Source organism: Gorilla gorilla, chromosome 20, assembly GCF_029281585.2.
Source record: "Gorilla gorilla gorilla isolate KB3781 chromosome 20, NHGRI_mGorGor1-v2.1_pri, whole genome shotgun sequence".
In the NCBI taxonomy this organism is placed as follows: Eukaryota; Metazoa; Chordata; class Mammalia; order Primates; family Hominidae; genus Gorilla; species Gorilla gorilla.
The window spans coordinates 58,271,590-58,287,507 of NC_073244.2; the positions used below are offsets into that span (position 1 = coordinate 58,271,590).

A 15,918-nucleotide genomic window follows, 5' to 3' on the forward strand; every position below is an offset into this window, starting at 1 on the left:
CCATGCCAGACACAAGTTCCTCTCAAACTCCAAGAACGGTCAGTAAGTGAGGGGATAAACATCTTTTCTCTCGTCAGCCTCCAGGATGAGAAGATGGTGTGGTGGGTGCTGTGCGGTGCACTAGTGCAAAGTCCCAGAGGCCAAGATTCAGTCCAAGCTCTGCTATGACTGCTTGGGTGACCCTGGGGAGGCCACTATGCTTGCCTGAACCAATTTTCTCAACTGTACTGGGTAGCAGAGAGGTACAGAACATGGGCTTAAAAGTCTACCGACGGTCGGGCATGGTGCCTTATGCCTGTAATCCCAGCACTTTGGGAGGCCGAGGCAGGTGGATCTCTTGAGGCCAGGAGTTCGAAACCAGCCTGACCAAAGTGGCAAAACCCCATCTCTACTAAAAATACAAAAATCAGCCAGGCGTGGTGGTGGTGCACACCTGTAATCCCAGCTACTTGCGAGGCTGAGGCAGGAGAATCGCTTGAACCTGGGAGGCAGTGGTTGCAATGAGCCAAGATCATGCCACTGCACTCCACCCTGGGTGACAGAGTGAGACTCTGTCTCAAAAAAATAAAAATAAATAAATAAATAAATAAAAGGTCCACCACAGACCAGCCCTTCTGCTCATCTGCTGGGATCCTAGATAAATCACCCTCTCAAAACCTCCATTTCCTCTCCTGATTTTTTTTTAAAGGCAGGGGGAATATCCTTTATCCTCCCAGAATGCTGCAAGAATTAAATGACAGCTCGTATCTACAGTACTTGATACAGCGCCCCAGACATGGTATGTGCTCACTAAATTGCAGCTGGTACCGTTATTGCTGAGTGAGGTAATGACACTGCCTCTGCCTACATCACAGGGCATTGTGAAGATCTGATGAGATGTATGCTGGGAAAGAGCTTCGGAAGTAGAGAGTGGGACAGAAGTGAGAGCAGTTACATAAGGATTCTGCTCCCACCCCAGCCCCAAGCCTCAGCCACCACAAGTGAGGGCAGGGGGAGAGTTACTGGAGGGTCTTTACTCATCCTATGAACAAAATGCTTTTTTTTGAGACAGGATCTCACTCTTTCGCCCAGGCTGGAGTGCAGTGGTGCAATCATGGCTCACCGCAGCCTCAACCTCCGGGGTTTAAGCAATCCTCCCACCTCAGCCTCCTGAGTAGCTGGGACTACAGGCGCATGTCACCACACCCGGCTAATTTTTGTACTTTTTTATAGAGATGAGGTCTTGCTATGTTGGCCAGGCTGGCCTCGAACTCCTGGGCTCAAGGGATTCTCCCACCTCAGCCTCCCCAAGTGTTGGGATTACAGGCGTGAGCCACCGCACCCCATCCCTACCGACACAATTCTCATCAGCTATTTATTTGGGTACCAGCTTCCTACTAGATAGCAAATGGCAAATCGGAAGGGGAAAGGTGGGCTGCTACAAGCAAGTACTGACAATTTCTGCTAATAATAACCGAGTCCAAGAATCTTCAGACTTCCAGCGGGCCATTCCTGATCCCTTCAAATCCGGACATCTCCATGGTCCTCCAGTCACTGCCAATGGACCTGACGCTCCACGAGGTCACAAACCCTAGCCCAACTCCTCAGACTCTTCCATGCAACATCCCTGTCCCAAGCTACCCCACAAACCATGGGGTCTTTTCCCAAGACTTCCACAAACATATCCCCTTCCCCCCAACCCCAGCCTACCCCCGTTCCCGAGATGCCTCCTCATGTTGCCTTCGGGCTCTACAAAATTCTCCCCCCTAAAGCATCACCCCAGGGTAACCCTTAACTCGTCCTCATTGGCACCATCCCAGGACCCTCACCTCCATACTGGACATGCCCAACACCCCACACTCCAGTTCAGGGCTCTCTACCTACATCCTACAACACACGTGCCACCTCAGTGCCATCGCGCCCACTCCTGCACACCCCCAAAGTGGAACTTCCACTCTTAAGCTCTCCCATCCAGGCTCCTAGGGTACATTCCCTGCTCTGTCCACACTTCCAGTCCAAAGAACCCTTCCCTGCCCTGTGCAGCCACACATGCCCGGGATCCCCAAAGTTTCTCCTCAGAGGGGAAGGCACACACTTTCATCCTGGACCCTTTGAAACCCTCCTCCCACCCCTCGGGTCCTTACACAGCCATCCTTCCGTGCCCACCGTCCAGTCGCCCCGAAACACACCGATCCCAGGTTCCCGACTTCCTCTCCCTAAATCCTCCCGGTTCCCCATCTGGACCCGCTCTTTCCCAGCGGGTCCCAAGTTCCCTCCTTGGACGCTCCCACCTCCAACCTGCACCTGGCTAGGGCCAGGGTCGGGGTCGGGGTCGGGAGTCCCTCGGCGCCCGGCAAGCTTCTGCTTACTCCCACAGGAGACCACTCAGGTCTCCCAGACCCCTCCAGCTCCTCTCCACACCCTTTCCCGAGTTCTCTTAGCCTCCCCTCCAGGGCTCGAGTCGCCTCTCTCAGGAGCCCCGCGGCCAGCGTGCTCAGTCCCAGTCCCAGTCCCACTCCCAGCTGGTTGTGGTCCCTCCGCCCCTTTCTCTCGGCCGGTCCCGGTGATCCCTCCCACCCCCGGTCCCTCCACTCCCACCTCGGGCCGTCCCGGTCCCGTCCCACCCCGGAGTGCCCTCAGGACACCCCTCGGACGGCCCCTCACTCGCCCTCCGGGACCGTCGCGGTCCCCTCCCGCCCCCCCCCCCCCTCGGCCGTCCCGGCGGCCATTGCTCCAAGATGGCGGCGGCGGCGGCAGCGGGTGAGGCCGGGCCGGGCCGGGCCGGGTTGGGGGTCGGGGGTCCCGGGACAGCGCTCACCTGTAACTCGGCGCGCTCGGCCTCCCAGCGGGCTTTCTCGGCTTCGAAGCGCGCCCACTCGTGCTGGATAAAGTGGAGGATCCCCGGCAGGCTCAGGGGCTCCGGGCCCGCCGTGGGCCCGGGGCTGCCTCCGCCGCCGCCTCCCTTACCTGCCGGGCCCGGCCCGGGGGCAGGGGCGGAGACCGGGGCCGCCCCAGTGGGGCCAGGGCCCGCGCCTGAGCCGAGCGGACGGCAGGAGGAGGCGGCGGCAGCGACCGCGGCGGCCGCTCGCTCCTCCATCATGGAGGCCCCGGGGCCGGCCCGCGCGCCCGCTGTGCCTCGCGCGCCTGCGCGGCCGCGCCAACACCCCCCTCCCCGCCCGCAACCACCGCGCGCGTGCCCGGCGGGGGACGGTAGGAAGGGGGGCCGGCGGCGAGCGCGAGGCCAGGCGCGAGCCTCGCCCACCCGGGTCGACACCGAAGGGTAGCGTGCCCGCGCGGGGGGCGGCGGGTGGGAGATCGCGCCCCGAGGAGGGCGAGGGAGACCCAGGCCCCGTGCGACGGTGCCCCTCGCTGGAGTGAGACTGAGGAAGGGGCCGCTTTCTGCCCCCCTCCTCCCACTTCGCCCCAGAGAAAGAGCCTTACCCCTTCCACACCCAAACACCACTCTCCTGGACAATTACTTTTACTCTGAGAGAAAGGGCGACCAGCAGTGGCCCCATCCTCTCTGATTGCTGGCCTGGTTGGTTGTCATGGTAACCCTTCCCCAGCGGTGGGGGCGAGGTGGTGGGGGGCAGCCTTCCCCTCCCTTCCACCTTTGTGGTTATGGAGCCCCAAACCTCTTAGGACTCTGCACCAGGAGAAGGTTGCTAAGGTAACCTAAGTGTCCGTGGTGGTCCTTCTGCTCCTATCCTCATTGATTATTATGGCAACCTCCCCCCCGCCACCTAGCATTCAGGTAGAAAGGACCCCAGCCCCAAGGACACTGATCTCTAAGAGAAGCACCTCTTCCCCAGCCCCTCCCCCATAGCCACCTAGTTGGCATTACCATGGTAACCGTCTTCTCCTTCCCATCGTGGGAGGCCCATGCACCAAACCAACCAGGTGTTTTTATTTAGAGGAGATGCTCTGCTGAGGGGCAGTTGCTATGGTTACAGGGCCTGGACCGTCCTCCGGACGGTGAGAAACAGGCAAGTTCAAGGCCTGGTTACTATGATAATAGAGCAGCCCCCTTCGAGTGACCCTAGGAACCAAGCCCAACAAAGGAGGGGATTTTTTTTTTTTTTTTTTTTTTTTTTTGAGACAGAGTGTCACTCTTGTTGCCCAGGCTGGGATGCAATGGCCCAATCTCGGCTCACCACAACCTCCGCCTCCCCAGTTCAAGCCATTCTCCTGCCTCACCCTCCCAAGTAGCTGGGATTACAGGCATGCGCCACCATGCCCGGCTAATTTTTTTTTTTTATTTTTAGTAAAGACGGGGTTTCTCCATGTTGGTCACGCTGGTCTTGAACTCCCGACCTCAGGTGATCTGCCTCAGGCCCGCCTCGGCCTCCCAAAGTGCTGGGATTACAGGTGTGAGCCATCACGCCCAGCCAGGGGATGTTTTAAGAATGTCTCTCAGAGGTAGAGTGTGTCTAGGGAAGGGGTTGTCATGGTAACAGCTTCTGTTGGCTTCTAGCCCTACCTTTTCTGGACACATTCATGCTAGAGGGATGGTTATAGGTTGCTATAATAACTGACATCCCTCCCATTCACCCCACCCCACTCCTGAGACACCCCAGGTGGTGCCCAAGATTATGGGACTTCAAGAGAAAGGATTCCCTGACCTTTCTCTTGCCACTTTTGTGGATAAGATGAAATTGTGCTCTATTGTACGGAAATGGCTGATTTGGGATTTTCTGGTTCTCCTCCTCTCAGGAGCGCAGCTCAGCTGGGCTGGAACTGCCCTCCTGGAACCCCCCCAGCCTGCAACCTAGGAGGTAAGAAGTCCCTCAGTGTCACCTACACTCTCATGGAAACTGCCCTTCCTCGTTCCTTAAGGCTTTCCCATGTCTCTCATTTTTTTCTTTTTCTTTCTTTCTTTTTTGAGACGGAGTGTCGCTCTGTTGCCCGGGCTGAAATGCAGTGGCGCAGTCATGGCTCACTGCAACCTCCACCTCCCTGGTTCAAGCGATTCTCCTGCCTCAGCCTCCCGAGTAGCTGGGATTACAGGCAGCTGCCACCACGCCCGGCTAATTTTTTGTATTTTTAATAGAGATGGGGTTTCACCTTGTTGGCCAGGCTGGTCTCGAACTTCTGACCTCGTGATCCGCCCGCCTCGGCCTCCCAGAGTGCTAGAATTACAGGCGTGAGCCACCGCGCCCAGCCCTCTCATTTTTTTCTAACCGTCACATTCCCATTCCACAGGTGCAGGGACTGAGGCTCAGGCCAAATCGCAACTCAGACCCAGTGAACCCAAGGCCTGAAGAGAATTTGGATTCATTTACATTGTTTTGTGGGGACTGGAGAGACAAGTAAACTCTCAGAGTAAGTGTCCCCTCTGACTACCATTTCTAAGGCAAGCCCCCTGTTTCTACTCTTGTGCCCCCTGCTGGTTTCCTGCCCTGTCTGTAAGTTGCATGGCTTTTGTCCGTCTTTTTTTTGTTGTTTTTTTTTTTTTTTTGAGACAGGGTCTCACCCAGGCTAGGGTGAAGTGGAGCAATCTCGGCTCACTGCAACCTCCGCCTCCTGAGTTCAAGTGATTCTCACACCTCAGCTTCCCCAATAGCTGGGATTACAGGTGCGCACCACCATGCCCAGCTAATCTTTGTATTTTTTGGTAGAGAGGGGGTTTCACCATATTGCCCACGCTGGTCTCTAACTCCTGACCTCAGGTGATCTGACCGCCTGGGCCTCCCAAAGTACTGAGATGACAGGTGTGAGCCACCACACGTGGCCCTATCAGTCTTCTTTCTGTCTTCTGGAGGGCTGACCTAATGAGTACCTCGTTCATTCTGTATCCTCAAAACATGGGGTCCACCACAAAGAATACTTGCGTTTGTTGAGTTACTGAGTTGAATTAATTTATTAATGTGCCATAGCCAAGCTTTGAAAGCACCTGTCAGGTTAGGGCTGGGGAAGGCTCACCAAAGATGGGCTGAGAGTTGGGGCTTCAGAAAGAACCCAAGAGAGAAGGTAAAGTTTATTGGTTTAAAGTACGACTCTGTAGCCAGCTTCTTGGATCAACTCTTGGGTCCACTACTTCACACTGTGTGACCTTGAATAAGAGACTTTAACTCTTTAACTCTCTGTGCCTTTGTTTCCTTTTTTTTTTTTTTTTTTTGAGATAAGGTCTCGCAGCCAGGCGCGGTGGCTCACGCCTGTAATCCCAGCACTTTGGGAGGCTGAGGCGGGCGGATCACGAGGTCAGGAGATGGAGACCATCCTGGCCAACATAGTGAAACCCCATCTCTACTAAAAATACAAAAATTAGCCAGGCATGGTGGCGCATGCCTGTAATCCCAGCTACTCGGGAGGCGGAGGCAGGGGAATCCCTTGAACCAGGGAGTTGGAGGTTGCAGTGAGCCGAGATTGCGCCACAGCACTCTAGCCTGGTGACACAGCGAGACTCCGTCTCAAAAAAAAAAAAAAAAAAAGTCTGGCTCTGTCACCCAGGCTGGAGTGCAGTGGCACAATCTCAACTCACTGCAACCTCTGCCTCCTAGACTCAAGTAATCCTACCACTTCAGCCACCAGAGTAGCTGGGACTACAGGCGCACACCACCATGCCCGGCTAATTTTTTAAATTTTTTTGTAGAGACGGGGTCTTACCAGTCCATGCTGGTCTCAAACTCCCAGGCTCAAGCAATCTCCCCCAGCCTCATCCTCCCAAAGTGCTGGGATCACAGGCATGAGCCACCACATCGGCTGGTTTCCATTTTTAAATGTGATCATAACACGAGGATTAAACAAGTGAATATGCCTAAAGTGCTTAGAACAGGGTCTGGCACATGGTGAGCTGCTAGAATTGTTATTATTATCCTCCCAATTCAGAAAAATGTAGAACATTCAGACCTTCAAAATCATCATTGTATCCACTTTGCCCCAACGAAGGGGTTTGTAGCCCTTAGAGGCGGTGAAGTCCGCATGGCTTTATCAGGGTACTAGATGATTCCTTTCCCCGCCTCAGGTTCCCTCACACCCTCACCAGCAGGTGGCACCTCTTCATCTGGCCATCAAATCTGCTGGTGTCTGGTCTGCGAGGGCCAAGAGTTGTGCTGGGCCTGAGGGTAGCCAGGACCTGGCTGCTGTCCTCTGCCCTGCTGGGCACCTCCTGCCTGGCCCAGAGTCAGTCAGACAGTGTGGAAAGAGCCAGGGCCTCAGAAGCGGAGACCTCGGTTCTCGACCCTGCATCCTTCTTATCTCTCTGAGCCAGAGGTTCCTATCTTTCGTTTTTGAGACTGGGTCTCGCTCTGTCACCCAGGCTGGAGTGCAGTGGCTGAATCACAGCTCACTGCAGCCTCCACCTCCTGGGCTCAAGGGACCCTCCTGCCTCAGCCTCCCTCCTAAGTAGCTGAGACCACAGGTAGGCACCACCACACCTGGCTGATTTTTGTATTTTTTGTAGAGACAGGGTTTTGCTATATTGCCCAGGCTAGTGTTGAACTCCTGAGCTCAAGCGATCCTCCTGCCTCAGCTTCCCATAGTGCTAGGTTTACAGGAGTGAGCCCCCATACCCAGCCCACGTTCCTTATCTTAATAATTCAAGTCACTCATTCATTCAACACATATTTATTGAGCACCTGCTATGCACCAAGCACTGAGCTGTGCTCTGAGGATACAGTAGGGAAGAAAACAGATTCCCTGCCTTCCATGGAGATTCTGACAACAAACAAGCTAAGTAAAATCCACGTGATAACTACTAGGGGAGCAAAATAAAGCAGGAATGGGGGATAGGAAGTACATGGGAGATGCTTTTTTTTTTTTTTTTTTTTAAAAGACAGACAAGGTCTCACTCTGTTGCCCAGGCTGGAGTGCAGTGGCGCCATCACAGCTCACTGCACCCTTGACTTCCCCAGCTCAAGTGATCCTCCTACCTCAGCCTCCTAAGTAACTGGGACTACAGGTGCAAGCCATCACATCCAGCTAGTTTTGTTTATTTTTTGTAGAGATGGCATCTTACTATGTTGTCCAGGCTGATCTCAAACTCCTGTTCTCAAGCGATCTGCCTACCTCAACCTCCCAAAGTGCTGGAATTACAGGTGTGAGCCACCGCACCTGGCCAAGATGCATTTTTTTGTTTATTTACTTATTTTGAGACAGAGTTTTGTTGTTGTTGCCCAGGCTGGAGTACAATGGCATGGTCTCAGCTCACTGCAGCCTCTGCCTCCTGGGTTCAAGCAGTTCTCCTGCCTCAGCCTCCCAAGTACCTGGGATTACAGGCGCCTGTCACCATGCCCAGCTAATTTTTTTTGTATTTTTAATAGAGATGGGGTTTCACCATGTTGGCCAGGCTGGTCTTGAACTCCTGACCTCAGGCAATCTGCCCGCCTCGGCCTCCCAAAGTGCTGGGATTACAGGCATGAGCCACCATGCCCAGCCCATCAAGATGCATTTTTAAATAGGATGGCCAAAGGAAGGGGTTATGGGAAGGTGACATTGGAGCGATGGGGGTGGGGGCCGGCGCGGTGGGGTGGATCGCCTGTGGCTACCTGGGATAAGAACACTCAGAGGCAACAGGCAGTTCTGCAGCTGGAGTGTCCCAGGTGTGTTTGAAAGATGGTGTTGGTGGCCAATGTTCCTAGAGCTGAGGGAGTGAGTAGGAAAGGATGGAAGATCACGCGGGGCCTTATGGGCCACACTGAGGACCTTGGCTTTTCCTGCGAGGTGCCAGCCACAGAAGGGCCTGAGCAGAGCCAGGACAGGATGAAATGTGAGTTGTGACAGGATCTCTCGAGGTGCTGAATGAGGAACAGACCACAGGAACAGAAGTGGGAAGACAGTCTCTTGCTGTGACCTTCAAGGATATGCAGACTAACCATCTCATGTGTGTTCGGAGCTCCTATGTACCTAAACTCTTAAGATTTTGAAGGGCTTGAGGTTCTGTGGTTGCAAAGGTTCCTGCCCCTGCACTAATGGGAGCTCCACAAGGGCAGGAATGTTGTCTGTCTCTGAGCATCTGTTGCTCTCTCTCCAGTGCCTAGAACAGTGCCTGGCATATTGTAGGAGTTCAACAAATAGATGTTGAAGGATTGAAGGAAGGAAGAATCAATCTAAGGTCCAGAATGCAATTCCAGGATTCTAAAGATTAGAAAGGACATGGTGACTCACGCCTGTAATCCTGGCACTTTGGGAGGCCGAGACGGAAGGATCACTTGAGGTCAGGAGTTCGAGACCAGCCTGGGCAATATAGTGGGAGCCAGTCTCCACAAAAATGTGTTTGAAAAATTAGCCAGGCACAGTATTGCATGCCTGTAGTCCCAGCTACTTGGGAGACTGAGGCAGGAGGATGGCTTGAACACAGGAATTCGAGGCTGCAGTGAGCTGTGATCGCACCACTGCACTCAAGCTTGGGCAGCAGAGCAAGACGCTGTCCGTTTAAAAAAAAAATTATTTTGGCTGGGTGTGGTGGCTCACTCCTATAATCCCAACATTTCTGGAGGCCAAGGCAGGCAGATCATGAGGTCAAGAGATTGAGACCATCCTGGCCAACATGGTGAAAACCCGTCTCTACTAAAAATACAAAAATTAGCCGGGCATGGTGGCACGTGCCTGTAGTCACAGCTACTCGGGAGGCTGAGGCAGGAGAATCGCTTGAACCCTGGAGGCGGCGGTTGCAGTGAGCCAGTCGCACCACCGCACTCCAGCCTGGCAACAGAGCGAGACTCCGTCTCAAAAAAAAAAAAAAATTGTTTTTGGCTGGGCGCGGTGGCTCACGCCTGTAATCCCAGCACTTTGGGAGGCCAGGGTGGGTGGATCACGTGAGGTCAGGAGTTCGAGACCAGCCTGACCAACATGGAGAAACCCCGTCTCTACTAAAAATACAAAATTAGCCGGGTGTGGTGGCACATGCCTGTAAATCCCAGCTACTCAGGAGGCTGAGGCAGGAGAATCGCTTGAACCTGGGAGGTGGAGGTTGCGGTGAGCCTAGATGGCGCCACTGCACTTCACCCTGGGTAATGAGAGTGAAACTTTGTATCAAAAGAAAAAAAAAAATATATATATATATATATATGATTAGCCAGGTGTGGTGGCATGCGCCTGTAGTCCCAGCTACTTGGGAGGCTGAGGCAGGAGAATTGCTTGAACGCAGGAGGCAGAGGTTGCAGTGAGATGAGATAGCCGCCACTGCACTCCAGCCTGGGCAACAGAGGGAGACTCCATCTCAAAAAAAAAAAAAAAAAGAAAAGAAATAAGAGCAGTTTGAGAAAATGTTCAGGGTGACTTAAACATACAGGTTGGGGAAAGCATGGCAAGAGATGAGGGCGGAATGGGGGGCAGACAAGGGGAATGTCAGAAGAAGCTTCCATTTTCTCCCCTGGGCACTGGGAGCCATGGCAAGTTCAGAGCAGGGGAAGGAGAGGTCCGACTTGTGCTTTAGGAAGACTCCTCTGGCTATCACAGGGAGAGGAATTGCCGGGAGACCAGGGGGAGGTTGGATGGGAATGTGGGTGGACCTGGTTGAGGAGGGAGCTGTGGAAATGGGGAGGAGGGGACAGAGGATTTAGGACATAGGGAGGTTAGTTGGATGCCCCCTCTTTCTAGGAAGGGCAGAAACCTACAAAAAGCCTTCATTGGGAAATTATTTGATCATCTGCTTGGAACCCAGAGCTACACCACCTGTGTTGGAGACTGGCCAGCCAAATTTTCAGTCGCGGTGGGGACAAGGAGACAGCGCCATCTGGTGCTTGAGGGTGTGGCCAATGAATGTGGAGGGGAGTGTCCTAAGGTTGGCAGCCTCTTTTGATGCAAGCTACCCCAGTTTTTTGTTGTTGTTGGGTATTTTGAGACAGGGCCTCACTCTTGTCCATGCAGAGTGCAGTGGCACGATCATGGCTCACTGGCTCAAGCCATCCCCCCACCTCAGCATCCTGAGTGGCTGGGACCATAGGTGAGTAGCACCACACCCAGCTAGTTTTTTATTTTTTGTAGAGATGAAGTCTCCTTATGTTACTCAGGTTGGTCTCAAACTCCTGGACTCAAGTGATCCTCCTGCCTTGGCCTCCCAAATTGCTGGGATCACAGGCGTGAGTCACTGTACCTGGCTCACCCCACTTTTGTTTTTTCTTTTTTTTTTAATATTTATTTATTTATTTTTTTTTTTTTTAATTTTATTTTATTTCGAGACAGAGTCTCTGTTGCCCAGGCTGGAGTGCAATGGTGCCATCTCGGCTCACTGTAACCTCCACCTCCCTGGTTCAAGTGATCCTCTTGCCTTGGCCTCCCAAATTGCTGAGATCACAGGCGTGAGTGACTGTACCTGGCCCACCCCACTTTTGTTTTGTTTTTCTTGTTTTAAATTGGTTTGTTTGTTTATTTATTTATTTATTTATTTTTCGAGACGGAGTCTCGCTGTGTCGCCCAGGCTGGAGTGCAATGGTGCCATCTCGGCTCACTGCAACCTCCATCTCTCAGGTTCAAGCGATTTCCTGCCTCAGCCTCCTGAGTAGCTGGGCTTACAGGCACCCGCTCTCACACCCAGCTAACTTTTGTATTTTTAGTAGAGATGGGGTTTCACCGTGTTGGCCAGGCTGATCTCAAACTCCTGACCTCAGGTAATCCACCCGCCTTGTCCTCTCAAAGTGATGGGATTACAGGCATAAGCCACCGTGCCCAGCCTAACCTTTTTTTTTCATTTATATTTTTCAGCACCCCACTTAAAATTTTTTTAAAATTCTGATTAAGTATATATAACATTAAATGTGCCATCTTAACCATTTTTCAGCACACGGTTCAGTAGTGTTAAGTGCATTCATACTGTTGTGCCAACAAACCTCTGGGACCTTTTCATCTTCCCAAACTGAAACTCTGTACTTATCAAACAACTCCCCATTCCCCCCTGCCCGCAACCCCTGGCACCCGTCATTCTACTTTATGTTTCTATTAGTTTGACTCACTCTGTTTAAAAAAAAAAAAAAAAATTCTGAGGACACCCAGAGTTGGTGCATGGCCCAGACTGGGAGGTCAGGGAGTGCTTCCTGGAGGAGGGGAAGTCAAAGCTGAAACCAAATAGGGAAAAGAAAGGGAATTGAGAAAGAGCTGTAGAAAGGGGCAAGGCTGAGGGTGGCAGAAGGGGGTGGTTCTGACAATCAGCTGCTGCCTTCCCTTTCGTCCCCCTCCCCCAGGATGCCCCGGAGGCCCAGCTAGCCCCAGACTTCGGCCCCATGCGGCTCACCCGCTGCCAGGCTGCCCTGGCGGCCGCTATCACCCTCAACCTTCTGGTCCTCTTCTATGTCTCGTGGCTGCAGCACCAGCCTAGGAATTCCCGGGCCCGGGGGCCCCGTCGTGCCTCTGCTGCCGGCCCCCGTGTCACCGTCCTGGTGCGGGAGTTCGAGGCATTTGACAACGCGGTGCCCGAGCTGGTAGACTCTTTCCTGCAGCAAGACCCAGCCCAGCCCGTGGTGGTGGCAGCCGACACGCTCCCCTACCCGCCCCTGGCCCTGCCCCGCATCCCCAACGTTCGTCTGGCGCTGCTCCAGCCCGCCCTGGACCGGCCAGCCGCAGCCTCGCGCCCGGAGACCTACGTGGCCACCGAGTTCGTGGCCCTAGTACCTGATGGGGCGCGGGCTGAGGCACCTGGCCTGCTGGAGCGCATGGTGGAGGCGCTCCGCACAGGAAGCGCACGTCTGGTGGCCGCCCCGGTTGCCACGGCCAACCCTGCCAGGTGCCTGGCTCTGAACGTCAGCCTGCGAGAGTGGACCGCCCGCTATGGCGCAGCCCCCGCCGCGCCCCGCTGCGACGCCCTGGACGGAGATGCTGTGGTGCTCCTGCGCGCCCGCGACCTCTTCAACCTCTCGGCGCCCCTGGCCCGGCCGGTGGGCACCAGCCTCTTTCTGCAGACCGCCCTTCGCGGCTGGGCGGTGCAGCTGCTGGACTTGACCTTCGCCGCGGCGCGCCAGCCCCCGCTGGCCACCGCCCACGCGCGCTGGAAGGCTGAGCGCGAGGGACGCGCTCGGCGGGCGGCGCTGCTCCGCGCGCTGGGCATCCGCCTAGTGAGCTGGGAAGGCGGGCGGCTGGAGTGGTTCGGCTGCAACAAGGAGACCACGCGCTGCTTCGGAACCGTGGTGGGCGACACGCCCGCCTACCTCTACGAGGAGCGCTGGACGCCCCCCTGCTGCCTGCGCGCGCTGCGAGAGACCGCCCGCTATGTGGTGGGCGTGCTGGAGGCTGCGGGCGTGCGCTACTGGCTCGAGGGCGGCTCACTGCTGGGGGCCGCCCGCCACGGGGACATCATCCCATGGGACTACGACGTGGACCTGGGCATCTACTTGGAGGACGTGGGCAACTGCGAGCAGCTGCGGGGGGCAGAGGCCGGTTCGGTGGTGGATGAGCGCGGCTTCGTATGGGAGAAGGCGGTCGAGGGCGACTTTTTCCGAGTGCAGTACAGCGAAAGCAACCACTTGCACGTGGACCTGTGGCCCTTCTACCCCCGCAATGGCGTCATGACCAAGGACACGTGGCTGGACCACCGGCAGGATGTGGAGTTCCCCGAGCACTTCCTGCAGCCTCTGGTGCCCCTGCCCTTTGCCGGCTTTGTGGCGCAGGCGCCTAACAACTACCGCCGCTTCCTGGAGCTCAAGTTCGGGCCCGGGGTCATCGAGAACCCCCAGTACCCCAACCCGGCACTGCTGACTCTGACGGGAAGCGGCTGAAGCCCTGATAACCTCGCCTTTGTTTTTCGGGGGTCCGTCTGGATGTGGAGAAGCTCTGTGTGAGCGGTGAGGGGTGGAGGGATGTCGCGGAGAGGGGAAGGGGGAAACTGACCAAGAAAGAAATTCTAAGGAGAGCATGAGAGAAGGCTGGCATTGGCAGGAGGAGAGCACCAGGACGAGGATGGGAAGCGACCTCCAGATTTATCAAATGGTCATGCCCACTGGGAGCCGTGGATATGCGTGGGGACATCCTGGGTCATCTCAGTCATGGAGGGAGACGGGGATGTCACGCCGTCCCGCAGGGCCCGGCACAGCCCCAGACCCGAAAAAAGTGTCCTGCCCAAGATTCCGAGAGCCCTGCGCTCTAGGGCAGGGGCAGAGTTTTGGAAACAGTGCAGGCTCTGGAGCCAGACTGGTGAGATTCAAATCCTGGCTCTATCGCTTCGGAGCCAGGTGGGCCTGGGGGGGCGTCGCAGTCTCTCTGTGCCTCAGTTGCTTCCAGGATGCGGGACCCTTGGCTGCAGGGGTTGCTTCCGCCACTAGAGGGCGCGCCGGTCCCGCTCCTGGTGGCCCACTGTGGCTGCCCGGGCGACAGTACGCCCAGGGCCTCTGTTCCATAGCCATCTACTCTCTTGAGCCTTTGGACTTCTCTCCAAGCCCCTGTGGGAGGCGGACAGCAGTGACCACCTCCCCTTCTTTTGGACTGCGACCTCCTTCCCTCCTGGGAGAGCCCTGTGACCTGCATGCTACTCTTAACTATTCTATTCAAGACTGAATAGAAGTATTTAAGTCTTGCAGAGGAGGAAATGCTCAGAGCTCCGAGGTGCGGCTGTGGTCGAGAACCGGGTGCTGGGCTGGGCGCGGGGGCTCACGCCTGTAATCCCAGCACTTTGGGAGGCCGAGGTGGGAGGATCGCTTGAGCCCAGGAGTCTGAGACCAGCCTCGGCAACATGCCAAGACCCCGTCTCTATTTTTAAAAAAGAAAAAGAACCGACTTCTGAATCTCAGCTCCACTCATGATTGTTACCTCATTATTTCAGCTGTCTGCACCTAATTCCCCACTTGCACGGCAGGGTAGACAATAACCATAGCTCACACTCACTGAGCACCTACTGGGTACCAGGCACCATTCTCAGTGTTTCACCTGGATCAACTAATGCGTCCCTCACCTCAGCCCTCTGAAGTGACAGCTGCTATTATTTTCATTATACAGATGAAAAAGCTGAGGCCAGAATCGTGAAGTCACTTGCTCAAGGTCAGGCAGCTTAGGAAGGGGCAGATCGGGGGCTTGAACCCAGGTGGTCAGGCTCTGGAGCCCACAATTGTCTTACCCACTATGCCCCTCTCTAGTCATGGTCCCCAAGAGGGGCTTGGAGGCCCACTTAGCAGGTGAAAGCAATGGCAGCCTTCCTTATTTGATTATGCACCTAAGAATAAATGGTATTTGGGCATGTATTCCCAATATGTGTATATTTATTTATAAATACATACAGATACTATTATCTGTATGTCAGTAATAAAGCTTAAATTATTCCATTTTAAAATTATGACTATGAATAGGGTTTTTTTTATGTTTCTTGCCTCATCCCAATGACTTGTTTTGCACACCCAGGTGTGAGCAACCAGCATTCAAGACCACAGGTTAAAAAAAAAAAAAAAGCTGGCCAGGCGTGGTGGCTCATGCCTGTGATCCCAACACTTTTGGGAGGCTGAGACAGGAGGATCACTTGAGCTCGGGAGTTCGAGACCAGCCTGAGCAATAGAGCAAGACTCTTCTCAATTAAAAATAATAAATAAAGCCAGGCATGGTGGCTCACGCCTGTAATCCCAACACTTTGGGAGCCCAAGGCGGACGGATCACAAGGTCAAGAGATCGAGACCATCCTGGCTAACACAGTGAAACTCCGTCTCTACTAAAAATACAAAAAAATAGCTGGACATGGTGGCGGGCACCTGTAGTCCCAGCTACTCAGGAGGCTGAGGCAGGAGAATGGCATGAACCTGGGAGGCGGAGCTTGCAGTGAGCCAAGATTGCGCCACTGCCCTCCAGCCTGGGCAACAGAGCAAGACTCCATCTCAAAAAAATAAAATAAATTAATAAATAATAAATAAATAAGAGGCAAAATGTTAAAAATAAGCAAGGACTGGGCACAGTGGCTCATGCCTGTAATCCCGGTACTTTCGGAAGCCAAAATTGGAGGATCCTTTAAGGCCAAGAGTTCAAGATCAGCCTGGGCAATGTAGCGAGATCCCCTGTCTCTACAAAATAATAAAAAAATAGCCACTGTATTAG

At 54.5% G+C, this 15,918-nt stretch overlaps 2 protein-coding genes across 14 annotated transcripts in view; one reads left to right on the forward strand and one right to left on the reverse strand.

Moving 5' to 3' along the window:
* Positions 1-3,123, reverse strand: part of STRN4 (striatin 4) — a 26,992-nt gene extending 23,869 nt beyond the window's left edge. For 2 of the 3 annotated variants that reach the window (XM_063701476.1, XM_063701474.1), the window contains exon 1: positions 2,798-3,121. In XM_063701476.1, the coding sequence (XP_063557546.1) occupies positions 2,798-3,079 (282 nt within the window). In that variant the 5' untranslated portion in view covers positions 3,080-3,121. Of the gene's footprint in view, positions 1-2,797 lie in introns of all 3 variants that reach the window. The other variant, XM_063701477.1, reaches the window with a different exon arrangement.
* FKRP (fukutin related protein) lies at positions 2,338-15,169 on the forward strand. 11 transcript variants are annotated; one of them, XM_055369817.2, is made up of 4 exons: positions 2,338-2,739; positions 4,693-4,754; positions 5,182-5,554; positions 12,099-15,169. In XM_055369817.2, the coding sequence occupies exon 4, from the start codon at positions 12,138-12,140 to the stop codon at positions 13,623-13,625; it is 1,488 nt and encodes a 495-aa protein (XP_055225792.1). In that variant the 5' UTR covers positions 2,338-2,739; positions 4,693-4,754; positions 5,182-5,554; positions 12,099-12,137; the 3' UTR covers positions 13,626-15,169. The 11 variants fall into 11 exon arrangements, with proteins under 11 accessions (XP_055225792.1, XP_004061077.2, XP_063557548.1 ...); XM_004061029.5 differs by having other exon boundaries at positions 5,182-5,384; XM_063701478.1 differs by having other exon boundaries at positions 5,182-5,301.
* Positions 15,170-15,918: the final 749 nt, after the last annotated feature.

Coding starts and splice junctions, on each gene's coding strand:
- FKRP (XM_055369817.2), top strand. CDS start 12,138: ATGCGGCTCACCCGCTGCCAGGCTGCCCTGGCGGCCGCTATCACCCTC.